Source organism: Apus apus, chromosome 1 (assembly GCF_020740795.1).
Source record: "Apus apus isolate bApuApu2 chromosome 1, bApuApu2.pri.cur, whole genome shotgun sequence".
NCBI classification, from domain to species: domain Eukaryota; kingdom Metazoa; phylum Chordata; class Aves; order Apodiformes; family Apodidae; genus Apus; species Apus apus.
Window position 1 is genome coordinate 141,757,441 of NC_067282.1, and position 20,333 is coordinate 141,777,773.

At 38.0% G+C, this 20,333-nt stretch overlaps 1 protein-coding gene across 4 annotated transcripts in view; it reads right to left on the bottom strand.

Moving 5' to 3' along the window:
- ERC1 (ELKS/RAB6-interacting/CAST family member 1) overlaps window positions 1–20,333 on the bottom strand; it is a 291,365-nt gene that overhangs the window by 14,738 nt on the left and 256,294 nt on the right. For 3 of the 4 annotated variants that reach the window (XM_051633488.1, XM_051633479.1, XM_051633469.1), the window contains one exon: window positions 4,214–4,402. In XM_051633488.1, coding sequence (XP_051489448.1) covers window positions 4,214–4,402 — 189 coding nt within the window. Of the gene's footprint in view, window positions 1–4,213; window positions 4,403–19,140; window positions 19,208–20,333 lie in introns of those variants that run through there. The other variant, XM_051633498.1, reaches the window with a different exon arrangement.

The following is a 20,333-nucleotide window of genomic DNA, read 5'->3' on the forward strand; positions in this document are numbered from 1 at the left end:
TGGTAGGAAGAGGGGTAATGGCTTTAAACTGGAAGAGGGGAGAATTATGTTAGACACTAGGAATAAATTCTTTCATGTAAGGCTGGTGAGACACTAGAACAGGTTGCCCAGGGAGGCTGTGGATGCCTGCTTCCCTGGAAGTGTTTGTGGCCAGGCTGGATGAGGCTCTGAGCAATCTGATTCAGTGGGAGGTGTCCCTGCCCATGCAGGGGCTTAGAACTAGATGATCTTGAAAGTCCCTTCCAACCCAAACCATTTTATGATGGTATGACCTATGGAAACTAAGAAGCTCTCCATAATATGAGCTTCTACACATTTTAGAGATAGGTTTGGAGGACTAAGAAACACCTATAATACTGCTTAAGCCTACTAACATCTGGTTGCTCACTTTGGTTGTCTCTTTTTACTTTTTTCACAATGCTGCCTTCCAAGCACAGTGCAACACACCACCACCAACATATTTAAATTATAATTTTCAGCAAGTTCCTGTTTCTACTCCATTCTTTCCTTTTGTAAAGATAAGAGAAAAACAAAAACCTAACTATAAATAAAAATGTTGAACATATAATTATGTTCTTAATGTAATTTCCTTTCATATAGGAATAAAATCCCTCACTTGAAGGCGACCATCTAAAACATGAAACATAGCAGTAGTTCCACAGAGCCCAAGAATATTAACATAATGATATGTTTCGGACAAAGTGAAAGAAAATACTGTATTTTATAGAAATTGCTAGGATAATGCAATTACTTATAATGAATGAATGGAATTTTTATTTCTCAGTGTTGAGACTTGGAACATTCTTTCTTCTTTCTGGTAACTTCAATTTTTCTAATAAGAAAAGCTGAACAGGACATGAACCAATCAAAGAAGGACACTTCCAGAAACAGTGCTGCTTAAATTCTTTGTAGACGTTGGGTCAGAACTGACTTAAAGGAATATTTTCCACCAGAGGAGTAACTTAATGACATGGTTCCAAGCACCATAGATTCTTTATTGTCCACATCTTATTCTGGCATAGTAGTTTAGATTGGGTTTTGAGATACCATATACTCGTGAAGTACTGCCTTCAGGCCTTCATTACAAATGGACCAAAACTTTACAACAGGAAGTCAACTTTACAAAATGTCTTTGATGAAATGTCAACAAAGAAGTATGCAGCATCTTGACTCCTTATTTTAATTAAAATCAATGGATGTCACTAACTAAGGAACACAGCTGAAGTTAATGGTAGCATAAATAAACTATTATACATGAGAGGTACCAATTATCCATCAAACTTTGAGAGTCCAGAAAATTATTTTCATGGCAATAAATTCTCCTTAGAATCCTGGTTTTGATGCTGGTAGAAGCTTTTACAGTACATTAGTTTCTGCAGGTCACTGTGGATGTGTTGGAAGAGTGAAAAGCTTACACCTACTTCATATTTTACCAACCAGAAAAGGCCACAGAAAACTCCTACTATTTGTATCTGAGCCTCCTCAGCAGGTATGAGAGACCTACAAGGTGTATCATGAAACACAGCAAAACCAACCTTCACCAATAATAGTTCCTGCAGTGGGAAACCACAGCTCCAAAAGCAGTCAGAGGAAAATGAATTCTCAACTATTTATAAAAAAAAAACCAAAACAAAACACACTAAATAAGCTTATTGGGGAGACTGGATACAATGGCAACATTATGAAATATTATTTGTGTTAATTTAAATGTATCCTCTCTAATAATGTTAGCACTTCTTAACATTCAAGAGGATTAATTTTTTCCCACTGAGGCTTGTGAAGCATTATCTACAGAAGATCATATTAGAAGGGACAGGAGAGAATTTAATGCACTGGATTTGAAGTAATTTACAAAACTCATTAAAATTCCAAAGATGCAAAATGGGTATTCTGTGATGGGCTTCTGCAAATCTGGAGAACTGATTCCCACCCCCCATGGGAATACTTTAAACACAAAGGAAATTCTGCAGTTAGAAACAGAAAAGCTCTACGACTTAAATGAACAATGTGCTTTGTAAATTGAAATATACCATTAGTTTGTATTTTTCAACTGAAGCTTGTTAAATACAATCTAAGTGAGTATGGGAAAGCAGAAGAGACTGCTACATTTTATTTTAGCAGATGTTAGTTATGCATGGGAATCACAAACAGAGCAGTAACTTTCAACAACTGTGGTGACAGCAATTCAGAATTAAGCCAATAATGGGAAAAGATAGAAAATTACATTTTTTTCTCTTCTCCAGCACAACTTACATAATTCTTTTTTCACAATTTAGGCTTCAGTGCTTTCTTTCAATAAATGTTGCTAATGGACTAATAAAGTCTGCATGAGAAATATTATCTTTTATTAGATCAGTACACAGAACTGGAAAAAACAGATGCTGTTTTGGGCTGACTCTATTCAGAAAGATTGCCAAAGAAAGCCTTTTCTATTTTCTTTATCTACATCTCCTGATCAAATAGAAGATATCACCTATCTCCATAGATCCTGATTATATTAAAAGATCATCACAGCTATAACAGAGAAGTCAATTTCTTTCAGGGATATGAAAACTTTGCTCACATCCAGCTTTTATCTTTGTTTTCAGAGACACCTCCCATGCATTGCTATAGGTTTTGTCATTACTGCTTCATCCCAACCTGACAGACAAGGCAGTTCTAAATGGTATGCCCCATGTTTCTGGCTATAATACAGGAGCCTTATCTCTTTAATATATGAAGGTGGCATGCACTACACTGAAAAACTCTTAATCCTGTATCACTGATTGTGGAAACCAAGACATACCTAAAAGGCTGACTTCAGGTGTGTAGGGGTTACCTTGCTCTGCTGAGAAAAGGAATGTGTCAGGTCTACAGAGGCAAATTAAGATACTGAGCGAGGTACACAACACACGCTGAATCAAATAAATGTATGAAGACAGGTACGAAGGCAGAGATCAACTATCTAGGCCCTGTTACAGGCATATTTATCTCTGGAGGTCTGCTCTTCTTTCTGAATTGTTAGGCATGCTTCTGTTGGCTTCCTGTAACTTGGCTGCTGAGCTGCTCTCTCCAATTTTTGGATCAAAATTCAGCTTTGAGTTGAAAGTGCAAAGAAATGAGCTTAAACATCGCAAGAGAAGAAAACCAGAGCTGAAGTGCTCAGGGTAGGCTCAAGATAGTTTCACTGACCTGCAAAATAAACTTTTAACTATATAAGCCTTACACTAGTTTGTGTGCATACTGGATTGAGTTTGGTATAGACATATGAAAGTGAATAATATAGTGAAAGAATTTGCCTTATAATCCAATGTCAGGGTCAAAAAGACAAAAAATATTTTTTATCCAATTCCTTGTATTAGTTTAACTAGGGAAAGAAAAGGGTTCTGTATTATAGGAGTAAAATTCTTAAGTTAAAAAGTAAGAAGGAATGAGAAAAAGGGTTTTGGGGAATGATGATTTATAGTACGAAAACAAGAGATAAAAATTTCCAGTGAAAGGATTAAGGAAGGCAAGACATCACCAGGGCTGGGAGAAAGGAAGATTATTTCAGTAGTTAAGTTACTGCTAGATTGATAGAAGTCTCTGTAGAGACTTCATCAGATGAGCTGTTACTAAACCCTTTAAGTTCTGTATTCCAAAACTCCTGGAAATACACTGTTGGACTTTTGAAATCACTGTGTTCGTGTGTGCATAAGCTGGGGGTATTTAATCTAGTACACTTGGTCCAAATCTTGATTTAGGTATCCAGGCAAGGTTGTAAGCAGAAAAAATTACTGGCAGAACGTACTGTAACAGAAGTTAAAGACATTGTCTTCATTTACATGAAGTGACTCATAAAAAAAATGCCAAGTAAAATATAAATGGCTAATGTCATTAAAAAAAGATTTAAGATCTCTAGGACTACCTTAAATTATGGAGAGCAGGTAAAATTTGTTAAAAGGTAAAACATAGCAAAAGTGGCATCTTGCAGTGTGATTTGCCATGAGTGTGTAGTTGCACGGCCTCAAGTTCAAATAAAAGAACAGATGAAATTCCATCATATATGGAATATATGATGTTATATGGTGATGATTCAAGAAACTATTGACTCCTCCCGTCTGGTGAAGAGTGGATCTTTGCTACCTGTTTTCACCACTTACAGAACGTTTTCCCAAAATTTTGGTGTGGCACATCAGGAAGACCTACATCAGCAGTTCAGGCCTTTGTTCAGAGCTTCAGACCACAAACTCACCTGCTCCTGGGTCATCTTCTGCAGCTCTTTCTCCCAAGCTGCCCGGTCATCATCCAGGTGGTAGGAAGCAGGTGGGGTGAGTCCACGCAGAATCAGGGGGTCACGGTCATGGCAGAGGGCTGTCAGATGTCCAATGTACAACTTCAACTTGCTCCGATTCTGATCAAGTTCTAAGAGGGGCTGAATTATCTGAAGTAAGAGAACAGAGACAGTGAGGAACATCCTGACACCCCAGCAGTGGTGAAGGCAAAGATCAACCTCTAAGTGACAGTCTTCTTCAACTTCATACTGGAAGAAACCTGAACACCCTCCCTTTTCCCAGAACTTCTATTGCATAATTCAGCAACCACCCAGTGGAAGCAAAAGGAAACCAAGTACACTATGGGAAGGGGATGTGGTGATGATAACTGATTAATATAAGAAATAATGACGATATGGGTGAAAAATGAAACAATATTAAATTGAATGCATTAATGCTGCTGATTATCCCAGTGCTTCAGTCAGCTATTTCAACCCCCTGCCTTAAGGAAAAGCTAATTTTCTGATAAAAGGTGTCTGTTCACAACTAAGGCAATAGCAATGTAGATTTTAACCCATTTTACCAACAAACTTTTCATTGTAATTTAAGTATGCATTAACATGTTCTAAAGACAACAGTGTCAAAAGAAGCCAAGATGTTTGTTTTTAAGATGAACATATATCTACTGTAGAAAGTGGATGGAGACATATCTTAACCAAGAAGTTAATATACAGTTTTCCATAGTTTTGAAAAGGTAATTAGTTTCATTTATTATGCAAGCCATATTCCATACAATACACAAAAAAACTAAGATCAAAGGACTTCAATAAGTGCATTTTATTTAATTATACTTTACCAAATCTCAATCTTTGTTCCTCATTGCAATCTTAAACTGGAGTCATCCAGTTCCCATAAAAAATATTTGAAGAGTAATTTTTCATTTGTCTTACAAAAAATATAGAGCTCAAGTGCATAGATACAAACCCAGTATCTCTCACTATGCTCTCCTACAAGAACACTGTTTCACATTGTTCTAGGTGCTCATCGGCATGTATTCAAAACTGCAGTCATACAAACCTCTAAGGTTTGCAGCTGATGAAAAATGGAGGAAGAATGGGGCTCTGTACCTCCACACCATGAAACAAAGTGCTGAAAGAAGAGGCCCTGATGTGCACCACCAGCAAGGAGGGCTGGAAAGCCTTGCCACGATACTGGCAACTTGTCTCTGCGTCCCGAGGCAGGGGCTGCACCTGCTGTTTGTTAGCGGGCCAGGATATCTTTTCAATAGGACACCTCTGACCCTTCTAATGAATGAGGAGTGAGATAATCTCTGAGTCAACAGGAACAGGGTGCTGGCACTACTTTCAACAAAGGCTCTGGGTTCGACCCCTTTTAATAAGCCTGTCAAGGCTCACTTGTTTTGCTTCTAACACTGTTCTACATGGATTAATTTCTGTAGACTGAGAGGATCTGAGAGCCACGGCTAAGCAGCTAACTAATGTCAGGCCCCCTGTCCTGCAGAGTGTAGCTGCACTCAGCAGCCTACCCCAGAGGATCAGGGTGGCAGCAGCTACAAAAAGCCAGAGAGACACGGCAGCTGTGGTAGAGGAGACAGGCAAGAAACCTGCAGAGAGAGCGAGCTCACGTGCTTTATGAAAAAACCTGCTGCTATGTGCAGCCTTGGGGCAACATCTGTTTGCAGGTAGAAACATACATGGAAAAATAAAAGTTTGATGTATCGAGGCTGCAAACTGCAGCAAAACAGAATACTCTGCTCTCTGGTACAAAGGGCAATAGGAAGATGTATTTTAGTAGCATCAACACAGTTACATTTCACTTCCACCACCAAGCACAACTGCATTTAGCCAATTATATCCATCAGCTTTGGCTGTTCGCTGAACTTGCACTATTTACTCCAATTTCTTATAATTTGGATTATTTAGATTATGATCTGAAAGTGTACTGCCTGTGCAGATGAAAAAAAGTGATGCTTCTCATTTACAGGATGTTTTTCCCATCTTTCTTACTATTCGGTTTGCCCACAGAGGGTGGAGTGATGGAATGTCACATCTTAAAAAAATCTTGTTCTATAAAAATGTGAAAATTAGTCAATGTCTAATAACTAGCTGTCCAACCAACATAGCAGCTGCCTTGTATTCTTTTTCAGATACTGCAGTCTATTGAATATCAATCAGATGTGCAGATTTCAGTCTGAAAAGAATCTGACTTGCCAACCTTCCTGGCTGTTCTTTCTGAACAGAAAACCTCCCCGACAAAGAGAAAACAGAGCTATCTGGTAGGCAAAGATGGAAGATTTTCATAAAACAGTCGCACTTGATTGCTTAGGGCCAAGTCATCTTTCAAAGCACATTCCTCCTGCACCCTTCCCCCTTACCTCAAGCTGGAAACAGGCCAAATGAGGCGTGTGAAAGTTCTTAACTAGCAGCTCTCCCAAAGCTGTTTGCAGCGCAATCATTCCTCTCACTTGGGATCCATTAAACCCTGCCAGTCAACTCGGAAATGCCCTTCTATCTGCGTTCCTGCCATATCTAATTTGAACTAGCCACTTAGCAAGAGGCACTGGGCTTCCCACACAGCAGAGCTGCCACTGCCTTATCTCAAGAGGGTAGAAGAGCATTTGCTAAGTGGGAAGCCAGGGCAGCACTGGATTCATAACCACTTTGTGTTCTCATGATCAGCCCAGAGCTGTAAAGCTTTCTAGGAAAACAACAGGCAAACAGACCAAACCCTGGAATATCTCCTAAAGCAGCCAATCTTCATTAATTGCCCTGATAGGTTTAGGTCATCCTCATCAATGTATGGAATGAAGTCTGCTCAATGTACCCTGAAGTTCAGAATATGGTTAGTGGCCAGCCAAGTTTGACAACGTTTCACTAAAAAAGGCAATCACTATAATGCTGAAGCAGGCACATGAAATGTCTCACGAATCTCTGATACAATGCCAAATCATCTCTACCAACTGATAAAGACATTTGGGAACATATTTCAGAAAAAACATGTTCAGATTTTTTGAGATTTCACAGATTATTTTTTAAATTTGAGCATGACAAACGTGAATCTAATCACAGTTTAACAGATAATTGGGGCAAAAATTTGCTTTAAAATGAAATTCATACTGCTTCTTCAGTGGTAGTCCTGCTGTTGCTGTACAATGATAAGCTGAAGTAGGAGAAACTATATTTAAAAGCTTTTTTTATTGTAAGAGTCTGCATTTAAATACACATATATATGATGCATACATAAGATGGTTGGAGAGACCTATGTAAATGTTTGTTCACTTTTACTGTGAAAGAAGAATATACCTCCTATATAGAGACTGTGGTGTCTGAAAGTTTGTCTAAGCAGCATCTAATGTAAATATGCAAAACCACGTAGGTGGTTTTATGAAAAAGAAAGTTCACCAATGGGTGGTACAAGCACAGCAGCGTCAATTGGAGACAAATGCAGTATTGACTATCCATAGACATCTTGGAGTAAAGCATGGTTTTAATCAATGTGTAATAGGACTCACTCAGCACAACCACCAGCTTTAAATTATGGGTTCTCCAGGCAGAAGGGCTAATGACCTGATCACCTTTCTCCCTGCTAACATTCCTTTCTTCTCTGAAGGAAGCAACCACTTTTCTTTTGCAGAACCACATAATTAACCTAAATTAGTTCATTTCAAAGAATGTTATTAATTTCTATTTAGCAATACATCTGCAGCTCCTATTTTGAAGAAAGTCTCTACGTGAAGCCCTTAAAGCTCGCAGTTTTTCCAGCTACATCTTGTAAAAGTTATCTCCGTACATGACTTGCCTTACTCACCAGAATCATGGAACAGCAGTAATCTTTTTCTTACAGATACATGCTTATGATTTCTTTGAGCGAGAAAAAAAAAAAAAAAAGGGAGAAAATAACACCTTCTTGATACAGCAATGACAATACAAAGCACGATACATACACTTGGCACTGTTGTCATACTCCCCTCTCACCTTGACTATCCTGCTTACGCACATATATGCACATGTATAGATTCACTACAGAATGCTAAAAGGCAGACTAATGCAGAAAACTGGTTTTCATTTTGCAATCAAATAATGCAGTAGATTTTTCTCAGTTTACCCATAGATCTTTAAATATTTGAGAAAAATCCCTAGAAGAACAGCTACATCAAGAAGAAAACAAAATAGAATTGACAGGTAATCTCAGGGTCAAAGTAAATAACATGAGATAAAAAAATTACTGGTTTTGTATGAAAAGTGTTACAAAGACATGTAGGTGGAACAAATCTGAAGTTTCCAAGGAAGTAACTAACTTCAGTACCTGAAGGGGGTCTACAGAAAAGCTGGGGAGGGGCTTTTCACCAAAGAGAGTAGTGATAGGACAAGGGGTAAGAGTTTTAAACTGAAAGAGGGGAGATTTAGGTTAGCCATCAGGAAGACATCCTGCATGATGAGGGTAGTAAGGCACTGGAATAGGTTGCCCAGAGAGGCTGTGGAAGCCCCCTGCCTGGAGGTGTTTAAGGCCAGGTTGGATGAGGCTTTGTGCAGCCTGGTCTAGTGCCCCTGCTCATGGCAGGGAGTTTGGAACCTGATGATCATTAAGGTCCCTTCCAACCTTAGCCATTTTATGATTCTACGAATCTATGAAAAAGGCTCTAGCTTGTTAGCCTGATCAATGGACTTTGAGTGTTCTTTGTAGATCCTGCAAAGGCACAAAAACATAAGGAATTCTGAAAAAAAACAAACAATGAAAACCAAAATACCACCAATGACCCCCTCAAAACTTCAGACTGGACATAACAAATATGCTTGGAAAACAAGTTAAATTGAGATAGCCCTTTATCTCCTATCATATTTTTTTTATGTGAGCATGTGAAATGATTTTACACTTTGTTACATATAGATGCATCCGTGCTACCCAACAAAACCTGCTTCCCAAACAACCATTAAACAGGAAAAGGTGGACTCATAGTCTGGGTAAACACATCTGTTTGTTAAAAAGAAATTATTCCAAGGAGGACCTGTCAAATCTAACAAAAGATGGAGTGGATAACAGTGGGTCTTCAGATGCCTTCCTGTATCTGCGTTTTATTATAAATATTACCAGACAAGAAAATGTTGCTTATATTGCAAAATATCTTATATTGGGAGTTAGGAAAATAAACTAGGACACCAAATGATACAGTCTGGAAGTATTTGCATGGCAAAGTGAATAATGCCTTCTTGTCCAGATTATTTGTGTTTGTTTGGCAACAAATGCAAAGGTTCAACTACAATCATCTTGTAACCATTGAATGCAATGGATTTTTATGAGGCATGAATTTGGCTCAGAAAGTGCAAAGCTTTCCCAAATTCAGAACAATTTATCACTGATGTCTTCCCTTCATTATTTTAAATGGAAACAGAAGAAAGTTGTCAAAAAGACACAGCCTGACCTCAGCTCAGTTCAGCTCAGTTCACTGCTGCACAGATACTTGGTTTCTTTCGAAGACCACAACACAAAAAATCACAGACAGGCTGTTTTCTTTAGATTTGTTTTAAATGCAAAAAAATAATAAATAAATCTAACCTTTCTTATTTTCTCCTCTTCTCAGAAACCAAAACAACATGCTTGAGGAGCTGCAAGACAGTCTGGGGCTATTTTGACAGAGCTGTCTTACTCTGTTCACTTCTGACAGAATCTATTAGGAAATAATTTTTATATAGCAAATTATTTTTGAAATTTTTATACACCATGAGCAAATCCCATGGATTAATGATTTCCAGAGTTCACCCTCTTCACCTTGGGAAAAATCCAGACCAGAAGACCAGAGAAAACACAAAACAGGGAAAGTAGTTTTGTCATTAGTTCCCTGTGTTTGAAGAAAATCTTTCCCTTATAATGTAGGTGAAGCAAATAATTGCTGTGGGTTGGTAAGATTCCTAAAGCACTGAAAATGAGTGAGTAGTTAAAAAATATTTGTCTACATAACATTTCCAGAAGCACTTTTTCATGACACTGGCAACTTTTGCTTACATGGGCTGTGGAGCAAGACCTTGCGGGGAACCATGTGTGGAATAGCAGGGACTACTGTAGATCAGAATTGAAATACACTGGCAGGACTGTGAGAAGCTTGAAACTCGAGCATCAGAGTATATGAACATTCAGGAACAAGGTACTTTGACACAGCTGAAGTGAGTGTCTACCTACAGCTTTAATTTTACCTGTTTTGTCAATCCCTTACGTTCAAAAGCAAGAAAATTCATCCAAACGCTCCCTCCTAAACATAACTACTGGCACTCACATTGTGCATCTCTTTCTTCTGTAACAGTCCATACGCCTCTTTCCTAGCTGAAGCAGAGGAAAGAAACTTATGGCTTAATAGCATGATGAGATCAGAACGTAAATATTCAAATGCTGTTCTTATTTGTCTAAGTTTTCTTCCGTCTTCAAGGTTTCTTGGGAGCCCAGAAACCCAGCAGCTTAGTTCTGCAGCAAAACAGAATGGGCAAAGTAGGGTCAGATCTACAGAGAATCCATAATCTTCCACATCAATATACTAAAATCTCCTTCATTCAAGAATTGTGTTCCTGGAAGTTGTGTAAAATTTTGAATAGTACAGGAAGTTACAGAAAGTTGTGTAACTGAGTAGTCAAGACTTATGATACTGACAATTTGAATATCTTCAAGAAAAAAAATACTGCCTCAGCAAGTGGAAACAGTTTAACAACTGTTCACAGCTTGTACATGACAGAGGATTTAAATAGCAGCTTCCTGACCAAACTTTTGGAGGTGTAATAAAGCAAGTTTTGATTTCACAGAATCAATCATATTGTATGATGACTTTCTTTACAAGAAGATAGCAACTTGAGAATAAGTAAGAAGATCTTGCTTATGTTTTTAATCCATTTGAGCTTTCTAGCACTTGTTATCCATTTAACAGTGAACAAGAAAGGACACGCATTCCTTGCTGTACTGTATTTTGTCTATTGCTTCTTACTATTACAAGGGATAAAAGCAAAGAGGGGCTAATATGCTTTTGTTTGAAAGAACATACACATACAGCAGCACATACACTGGGAGAGTGTGTTCATGGGAATGCTTATGTATCAGTGGCTGCATTCTTTTGTCTCCCTGCTGCCTGTTCCATTGCTAATGGAAAACAGAAGGTATTTCTTAAGTAGTCTACCAGAGAACACAATCAGTGCTTTTCCTGTTCACATGAACTATAACCTCCCTGTCCACAGGTGATAGGAATCTTTGTCTCATCCTTCTCTAACACTGGGTCTTCATTCTGCTGTTCCAGCTCTCTACCTGCTACGTAATGCTTTCAAAGTAAAGAAGCCACCAAATGCCTGGTTTATCCATCTTTAGGAATAGTTTTTAGAGTTGTATGCTTTACATGCACATGCAAAATCCTATTAGTAATAAGCTTATTTACACATACATGTATATATATAGTAATTCTCATCTGTATGTTGCATTTAATAATCAGATGTAGTTTGACTGCCTGAGGTGAGTATACTAGGAGTTGGAACTGTAAATCCTAACATCTCCATCAGTAATTGTGAACTTTACCCGCCAGGAAAATACAGCGTCTAGACTGGCTACATGCCCTTATCAGTTTTTAGCTTAGTAATATTTCTCTTGAGCTTTATTTTCATAGTTAATACGTTGGAAAGCAGGTTTGGGCTTGATTCTTTCTCTAACACTGTTCATCTCCCCCTCCTCAGTTTCCTTCCTCCTGACAACTAAAAGGTCCTCTTCTGTCTCTGTGCTGTCTGTGAGTGCCAGGGCTCAGCTCCCCTCTACTTTATGTCACCCTAAAACACATTCATAGCTTGCAGAAGCTTCTGGCCTCACATGATTGCATTCCGGGATGTAGATGAGTGCTATAAGAAATCTAACTGGCAAAGTAACTGTGAGATAGTACAGGCTATGTCACAAGCTGTAAGCAACAACTCTCCTGGAAGCGGCCAGAAGCAAAAAATGTTTGAGCACAGAATTCCAACTTGCTACAAAGATCAAGCCACTAGTAGAAGAGCAAACTCAGCTGCAAATCAAAAGGGAAAATAAGACACAGACATGGAATAATCTCATTTGGTAGAAATGAATGATGGCCTTCTTGCAATTGTTTTGCTGAAAAGCACAAATCTCTACAAAAAGAAACCAGCCATCTGTTTTGAATGTTTTAGAATGTAAGTATCTACTTGTGTTATTCTTTGATCTGTAAGAATAATAGGAAGACAGTGATACAATCCAGTTACACCTCGGTTGTGAGCACTTAATTCATACCAGAGCTGCAGATTACAAAATTCCATCTGGAAATCTTAGTCTTATCATTCTGGGATCAGAAAGAAGATGAACAGTGTATCAAGATCATTCTGTTGTGCTGGTAGATACAACATTCTTGGACAGAGAATATATGCTTAAAACATAAAATAATTATTAAGATAGCAAAATAGTAGAGTTGTGGGTTTTTTTAAAAAAAAACAACACAAAACAACACCCAAGCTGGAAAAAGATCTGTTCCCAGAAAGAGGGAGAGGACTAGGAGCAAATGTTAACATAATTTTAAGGGCAGCATTTTTCTCTAGGTTAGCCCCTCCCAGTTTAATAGTTCTCTTTACTTACCGGGTAAAAGATTAAATGCCAGCATGGGTATAAAAATAGAGAGAAGGTGGAAAAGCACGGCTTCCAAATTGGAAGGGTAGAAGATTAAACATAAAACAAAACATTAAGTTTAAGATCAGCATTGCTGAAGTTGTTCCCCTTAACAGAATTGTTACTTACACTAAGGTGAGGTGACTACAAAAGGCTTTCCATTATTCAGTTATTACAGCCAAAGTAGAAAAGGTTCTTCTCTGAAAAAGGCAAAGCTTGAAAAGGCTAAAAAAGAATGGATCCTTGCATGGCAGCTAAATCAGGATTTTGAATTGTACTTCCTCAGAGCAATAATTTTCAGTCCATGAACAATTTGTGTCTCCTTGCCTGAGCTTGACAGCACAGGAGTCTTTTTTCAGTTTCATAATTAATGATGACACCGACATAAGCAGGGCTCCAGAAAAGCAAGGATGGAAGGCAGATCCTGTGATTATCTGGGACAACTGTATTCAAAGTGCTGCTCTTGTAATGAGTAATTAGTTAGATCACCTTATTTGTGTGCATCACAGTAGGTTTCTTACTAAAGGGTTGCCCATCTGGAAAGTGGGAGTGAGAAGCCCTGGCTGTCACCAGCAAGAAAAAACAAATCTGGCATCTCTCAGTCAGACCAAGTGATAATGTTTAGGTAAAAGTAAGATTACTTCATGTAGCTGCCTTCAGATTTTGCACAGGGTATGTCTCTAAGGCAAACATAAGACACCTTATTCTATTGTGTTTTTACACATATGAATGAAGAACTGTAATGGACATATTATGACAGATTATTACTGCACTATTAGTTTGTAGATTTTTAGAGAGGGGAAGAAATGACCCGTCAGAGGACAAAAGACGACAAGAAGAAGAGGCAGCAGTGTAAAGAGCTTTGTTCAGCGTGTTGGAATGGCAGCTCCTTGAAACGTTTAACATATGGGTTATTTTCCCTTTTTTGGGAAGGAACAGGATCTTGGAAGGAAAAATAAGTATTAATAAATTGAGTCAAATACAAATATAACATAATTTTGGGAACAAATTCAAAATGAGGTATTTGAATCACCATCATATCACTGTAACAACAGTATTTAAAAATATTATGTAATAATACTACCTACCACTTATGTAGCACTTTTCCCAAGCAAAACTTCCACTTCACAAAAAACTTCAGCTCATTTTACAATTAGAGAATTTGAGACGGGGAGAAAAAGAACAAGTGAGTGGTTGGAGACGATGCCAGGAAAGAATTTATCTTCTGAATCATGGTCTAGTGCTGTGTCCAGTAAATTACATTGTAACACAAGTCAGGCATGGAAGATTGGTCGTTTTGACCATTCTGCAAAATCTAACAATTTAAAAAACTATATTGAAAATAAAGATATTTTAAAGGCTTACCGAGGTCACAGTTTAGTAAGTGACAATACTGAGAACCTAAAGAAGCGTGACAGTCGGATAAACAGCTCTCTACATTCTGCAAAGGTTAAATCAAGTCTCAAGATGTCCTGCCCTACCTCCGTCAATGTCATTATTTCTGTCACTCTTTACTGTCATAGTAGTCACAGTTCTTCAGACTATGACTTGTTGCCTGTCACCTACTTCTGCCACTTTCCTCTAGGTGTCGGCTTGTTGTGCATTCTTTAGCTGTAAGATACATAAACGCCTACTTGCAAACCAGCAAAAAGGGTGAATGCTCATCCTGGGCATTCTTAGAAGTGAGACAAAATTGCTCCGCAGACACGAGTTAGAAACACATGGCTTACCACCTTGAGCACTGAACTAGTTTTTGCGTGTATCTACTAGTATCAGCTTCTCTGTGAGATTCAGCTATTTCTATCATTCTTACTTTAATCCTTTTAATACCTTTGGCCTAATAAACAGAGTACAGAAATGTCATTCAAGCTCCATTGCCCCTTAATAATAACAAATGGCTGTTTAGAATGAGTCTGTTTTCAGAAACAATATATTCATTAAAAATATTCTTTAGAACATTATGAGCTCTTAATTTAAAGCTATAGTTAAAAAATTCAGACCTAATTAATTACACACTCTTCATATTGATGACTTTCCCTCTCTTTCAGTTCTTAGTTTTAGATGACTCTTGTCTACAGAAAAACTCCTGGCAAAGTCAAATTACAGCATTAAAAATGTAGCCTTTTGTACACAATGCATACGTGTAATCTGGATATGCTGCAAATTATAATTTATACTGTTTTTGACAAGGAGTTTACAAATTTTACTGGAACTGACTGTTTTTTCAGGTCTTAAAAATTCTTCCAGTATTCTCCTGTTATAATTTACCCCCACAGACATCACCTTCAAATCTTAAGAGATGTGTTAAATTATGTCAGTGTCTTCAGCAGTAAACTCACAATACTTACTGCTTCTATCTCAAAATTGGTCAAACTGGAGTATAAAAGAAAACTGTCTCCAGTAAGAGGCGTTCTGTCTTGCAATATTTTTACGGTAATAGGAATGTGTCAATATTTTCATCATATTGAAAAATCCCCATTTTTATGCACTCCAGCTCAATGCTAGCTCCTTGACTGCTCCACTGTTACTCTAATAAGCAAAAAATTAATATTCAGGTTTTGATCCTGGAATTCAAGCACAGCAAAAGCAAATGTTTTGCTCCTTAGCAGGCGTATCTGACTTCAGGATTTGCTGGCAACCGTTAATAGAAAATACTTCCACAGAATGAGTTCAAAAAGCTTGTCTAGTGACAGCACCTACTAGCCTTCAACTCCTACCACAAGCCAGAGCTATGGAAGATGGGAAGAAAAATGCTCCACAACAGGATGCATATTTAAAAATGCACATACTGTACATATAAATGACATACCAGGATAAATCTCTCAGTTCTCTGAGTTTCGGGTTTGCTCTTTGTCTGTTCTTGCCCTTAGCACATTTATTGTGTCCTTGCTTTTTGCTGCATTCTTCGTCTTTTACCCTTCCAACAGTTTTTTGTGATCCTATGCCCACTACAGCCATTCAAGAGAAACAGTCCTCATTTCTGATGGGCACAGGTGACACAAGCAGATTTCTGAACCACACCCACACTTCTCACATCATAGGCAGCATGGCTGTCCTTCCCAAGAAAACTACATTAATTGAGCAGGTCGGAAAAGACCTTTAAGATCATCAAATCCAACCATAACCTAACTCTACCAACCATTAACCTATCTCTACCAAATCCAATACTTAAGGCATGTTCCTAAGCACCATATTCTATGTGTCTCTTGAACACCACCAGGGAGGGTGATTGAATCACCTCCCTGGGCAGCCTATTATAGTGTTTAAATACCCTTTCAGTGAAGAAATTTATTCTAGTATCTAATCTAAACCTCCCCTGGTGTAACTTGAGGCCATTTCCTCTTGTTCTATTGCTTGTTACTTGGTAGATGAGACCAACCCCTGTCTCACTACAACCTCCTTTCAGGTAGTTGTAGAGAGCTATAAGGTCTCCCCTCAGCCTTCTTTTCTCTAGGCTAAACAACCCCAGTTCCCTGAGCCACTCCACAAAGGACTTGATCTCCAGACCCTTCACCAGCTTCCTTGCCCTTCTCTGGACACACTCCAGCACCTCAATGTCTTTCTTCCAGTGAGGGGTACAAAACTGAACACAGTATTCGAGGTGTGAAGTATACACACATATCTTTTTATATGTATTAGATATCATAAAGTGTAAAGTAGTATTTTTTGTAAAAGTAAGTAACTAATTAAGTCACTGGCGAGACCACTTTAGTACTTGAGAAAGACGAAGGGGCATCCTCATGAGAAAGCACATTGGGATACGCTCGGATATAGAGGGGGATAGAGCTCTATCCATTTGAGGAATAAATGTCATAAGAAATTCAGACAGCAAGGAAGAGAGCCTAGAAAAAAAGGCTAGGAAAGACTATTTCAGGTTGAAAGATGGTATTTACATTGAACTGTAAACTGAAATGTAAACTACCATTCTCTGAAACTACAGGAAGGGCGCATATGTTTAGAAACAGTGCTCCATTCCAGGGGAGATACATCTGATAACGCTGTCATGTACAGAACTGGCATAATTGTTAGATTCAGTCAATTCCAGAATGCTAGAGGGTAAGAGCCTTAAACCCCAAAACACAAAAATCAAACAGTGTAGTTTGCCATTGTATGTATTTTGATGGTCTCCATTTTATCTTCAGTATTGACCAGACATGACTACATCATCAGACCTAAAGGAACTTTAAAAAACAAAGTTACCACTAAATCCTATGCTATTAGTCACTTTTTAATTATTGGAACACATACATTTAATTTAACGCATGCAGGTTAAGGACTCCGTGACTTATATCATCTTTGCTTTTACAAAGAGAATAAGGACTTTTTAAAAAAAGTAAATGGAATATCATGGTGAGAACATGTACTTTCTTGGGAATTCCTGACCTGGGAGGCATCAGTCAAGACAATCTTGAGCCTGGCATCTTTGTCAGACGAGATTCATGTAAGGCAAGGATGCTGACTGTCTCGTTATTTTGACTAGGATATTCTGTAACATGCTTTCCTGAGGAAAATGCCTGAAGTGCAAAGTGGTGAGATACGCTCTATTTACTGTGAGCCACGCATTAATTCAGTAATCTAAGAGGGAGCATATTCCTAGCACAATTGGATTCATAAATATATCAGCAGATGAGAGGGGAAAAGAGAAAGATCAGTGATTTCTGCACAACCCCCGTGTTTGCTCTAGAATGAAAATCAGAATTATTCCTACCTTCATCGTGAGTGTCTTCTTCCTTTTCATTATTTACTTACCTGATCTCTCCTGTTCAATTGCTGTGCTTCAGCAGACCTTTACAAGCATTATCTCTAAAACTTTTAATATCGTATACTAGCACATAACCATTGCAAGAGCGGTGATTCAAAAAGAATGTGAAATCAATAGCGAGTGAAAATTAATGAAGCACTTTATCAAATTTTCCACTAAAGAGATTTGCTCAGTTCAAACCCCAAGGCATGAAATTCAAGTTTGACACTGCCAGAGTTGGATTAAATTTTTCAGATGGTTGACTTGAAAAGAAGGATCTGGTCTATCCAGAGAATCTGCAGTTTACTGAGCAATTGTGAAGAGATAAGATAATAACTTATTCTTTCATAAATGTTTTTTACAAAACTAACACAAAGTAATAACTTTCAGAAATACAAGGGTCCAAAATTTCCACAGAAATTTTCAGAAAAGTTTTCTTTCAAATAATTGTTATGGAAAAATCAAAACCTAATGAAAACTGTGAAGAAGCTCATGTGAAATATTTCTTCTTAAAAGGATAAGTGAAGAAAGAAAAAGTTTCATATAAAATACTAAAATAATGTGATTGCATCTCTATACTTTAAAATACTTGAAGTACCTAAAATAAATTTATTCTGCTTTAAAACTGATACTGTAATCCTGTGTCCTGTGTCCTAATAATTGATATTTGACTTTTGTAGCTCCTGGTCAGTAAAGTATGGGGTTTTTCTTAGCCAGTGAACAGATGTGAAGAGAAGGGCTCTGTCCTCTGTATTGCCTTCTCTTCTGGCAATGAAGGTTGTTGGGGAGAAAATTTGATTCCAGAAAAGAGAAAATTGTGGATACAGACATAGAGAAACAAAATGTACTTTAAGTGACAAATAGCTACCAATTTCTCTCCCATTGTTCTGAGAGAATGAGGGAGATGGAAAGGAAAGGGGAAGGTTAATGGGATATTCCTCTTTGTCTTCAAGTTTATAGAAAATGTATATTCTTACTCTATATCAAGACTCATCTACTCGGAGCTGATAAATATCTGTGACTAGTTAGGTCAGCATGCATGGCAGCAATCTCAGCAGCAGATCTCAACATGCTTAAAACCTTCAGGAGGAACATTATCTTCAGGAGGAACATTATCTCTGAGCAAATTCTTTACTAACCAGAATCGAAAAAGCATACATAGATTTGGCTACAGTGCAAACTGCTTTAAAAAAGAACCCGACTGAAAACATTTCCTCCATGAAGTCAATGATAAATGATATGAGAGACATTTCCTGTTCTCCTGTACACATTAAGAGTTTGCTTTGCATAGAAACTCGATTACATGCCCTGGAAAGTTCTCCCCACAACATCATGAAACAATGAGATGATGATTAGAAGAAGAAAATCACAAACTACACGTAAACACACCAGAAACACCCTCATGCAGAGACTACGCAAGCAAGGGGGAGGGAGAACAACCAGGTTTCACAAAGCACACAGGAAAGAGATGTGAGAGTGTTGGAAACTTTTCTATTGGCAAGAAAAGCTGATTCTCACCGTTCTGAACAAAATGGCTGAACTAAGAGCATCTGACTGGTTATGCCCAAATGCCCTCCTCCTCATCCTAGCGGTGCAGAGGTGGCAATGGGAGAAAAGGCCCAGAGCAGCATGGGAATGAAATAAAGAGTTGGTTAGTGTTTAAAGCACATACATAAGTACAAACAGTAGTACAAAGTGTTTAATCCCTTATGCAATATTCTGAGCCACCTTGAGGTACAGCTTTTTTTGCTCTCCTGTAGGATTCACCAGCTTTTAAAATGCCCTTACGAAAAGGGAAAGTGCAGACAGACCCTCCTCCTACTCCTTCCTCCCTATCGCCCTCCCCTGTGAGGTCTTTGCCAGAATTTCCTTAAATGCTTAAATTTTATATTTTCTTTACATTTTATCTTTTCACTTCATCTGTGAACGCTACGCTGCATTCATTTGCAAGCATACTACAGTTACATTCTGGAGATAGCTTAATTTCTCTGTAGACTGGCACTGTAGAAACAACAGATATTCTAACATTTCCTCCATATTAAGATTAGGAAAGGCATTTACTTTGCAATTTTAACATCTGCACTCTCCTGAAGAAGGTAAGACTAACATTTTCCAAAAACACTGCAGAAAATTCAAGCCAATCAATGTACAGTTCTTCATTTATCATCTGAAGGAGGGTATTAAAACCAGATGCAAAAGGAAGCTGCTCTGAAAATAAGTAATTTTCTGCTTTGTATACATTCCTTACTGTCTTCTGATATGGACATAAAAAGTGATGTTTTAAAGATCTGTTTTCAGAAGGTGAATATGCAATAGGTTTTTGTCATTTTCCTCTTGCACCTTTCTCATAATTTCTGCATATCACTAGGTGGGTGCTCTAAGTTCTAGAGTGAGATGCCTTTCTTCAAATCTCAACAATTTCTAGATGAGCCAGAGGGCAAAGAGGAGGGCCAACCATTCCCTCACTCTGTCAAGGCAGTGATTAATGATTGCTAATATTTTAATTAAACTGGAATGGATGAGATTACAACATGGGATATGCAATTATGTTGGCATTTTCTGTGCTTCTCAAGGGATAGGTAATCTCTCTGATAGTTATCAAGCACATGGCTGTGCTTTGTAAATGACACAGGAGTCTCCTCACTGCCTTTGAGATTTTAAATTGATTTTCCTTCAGTTCACGGCCCATTGAGTTTGTGAGGGAGCAGTCT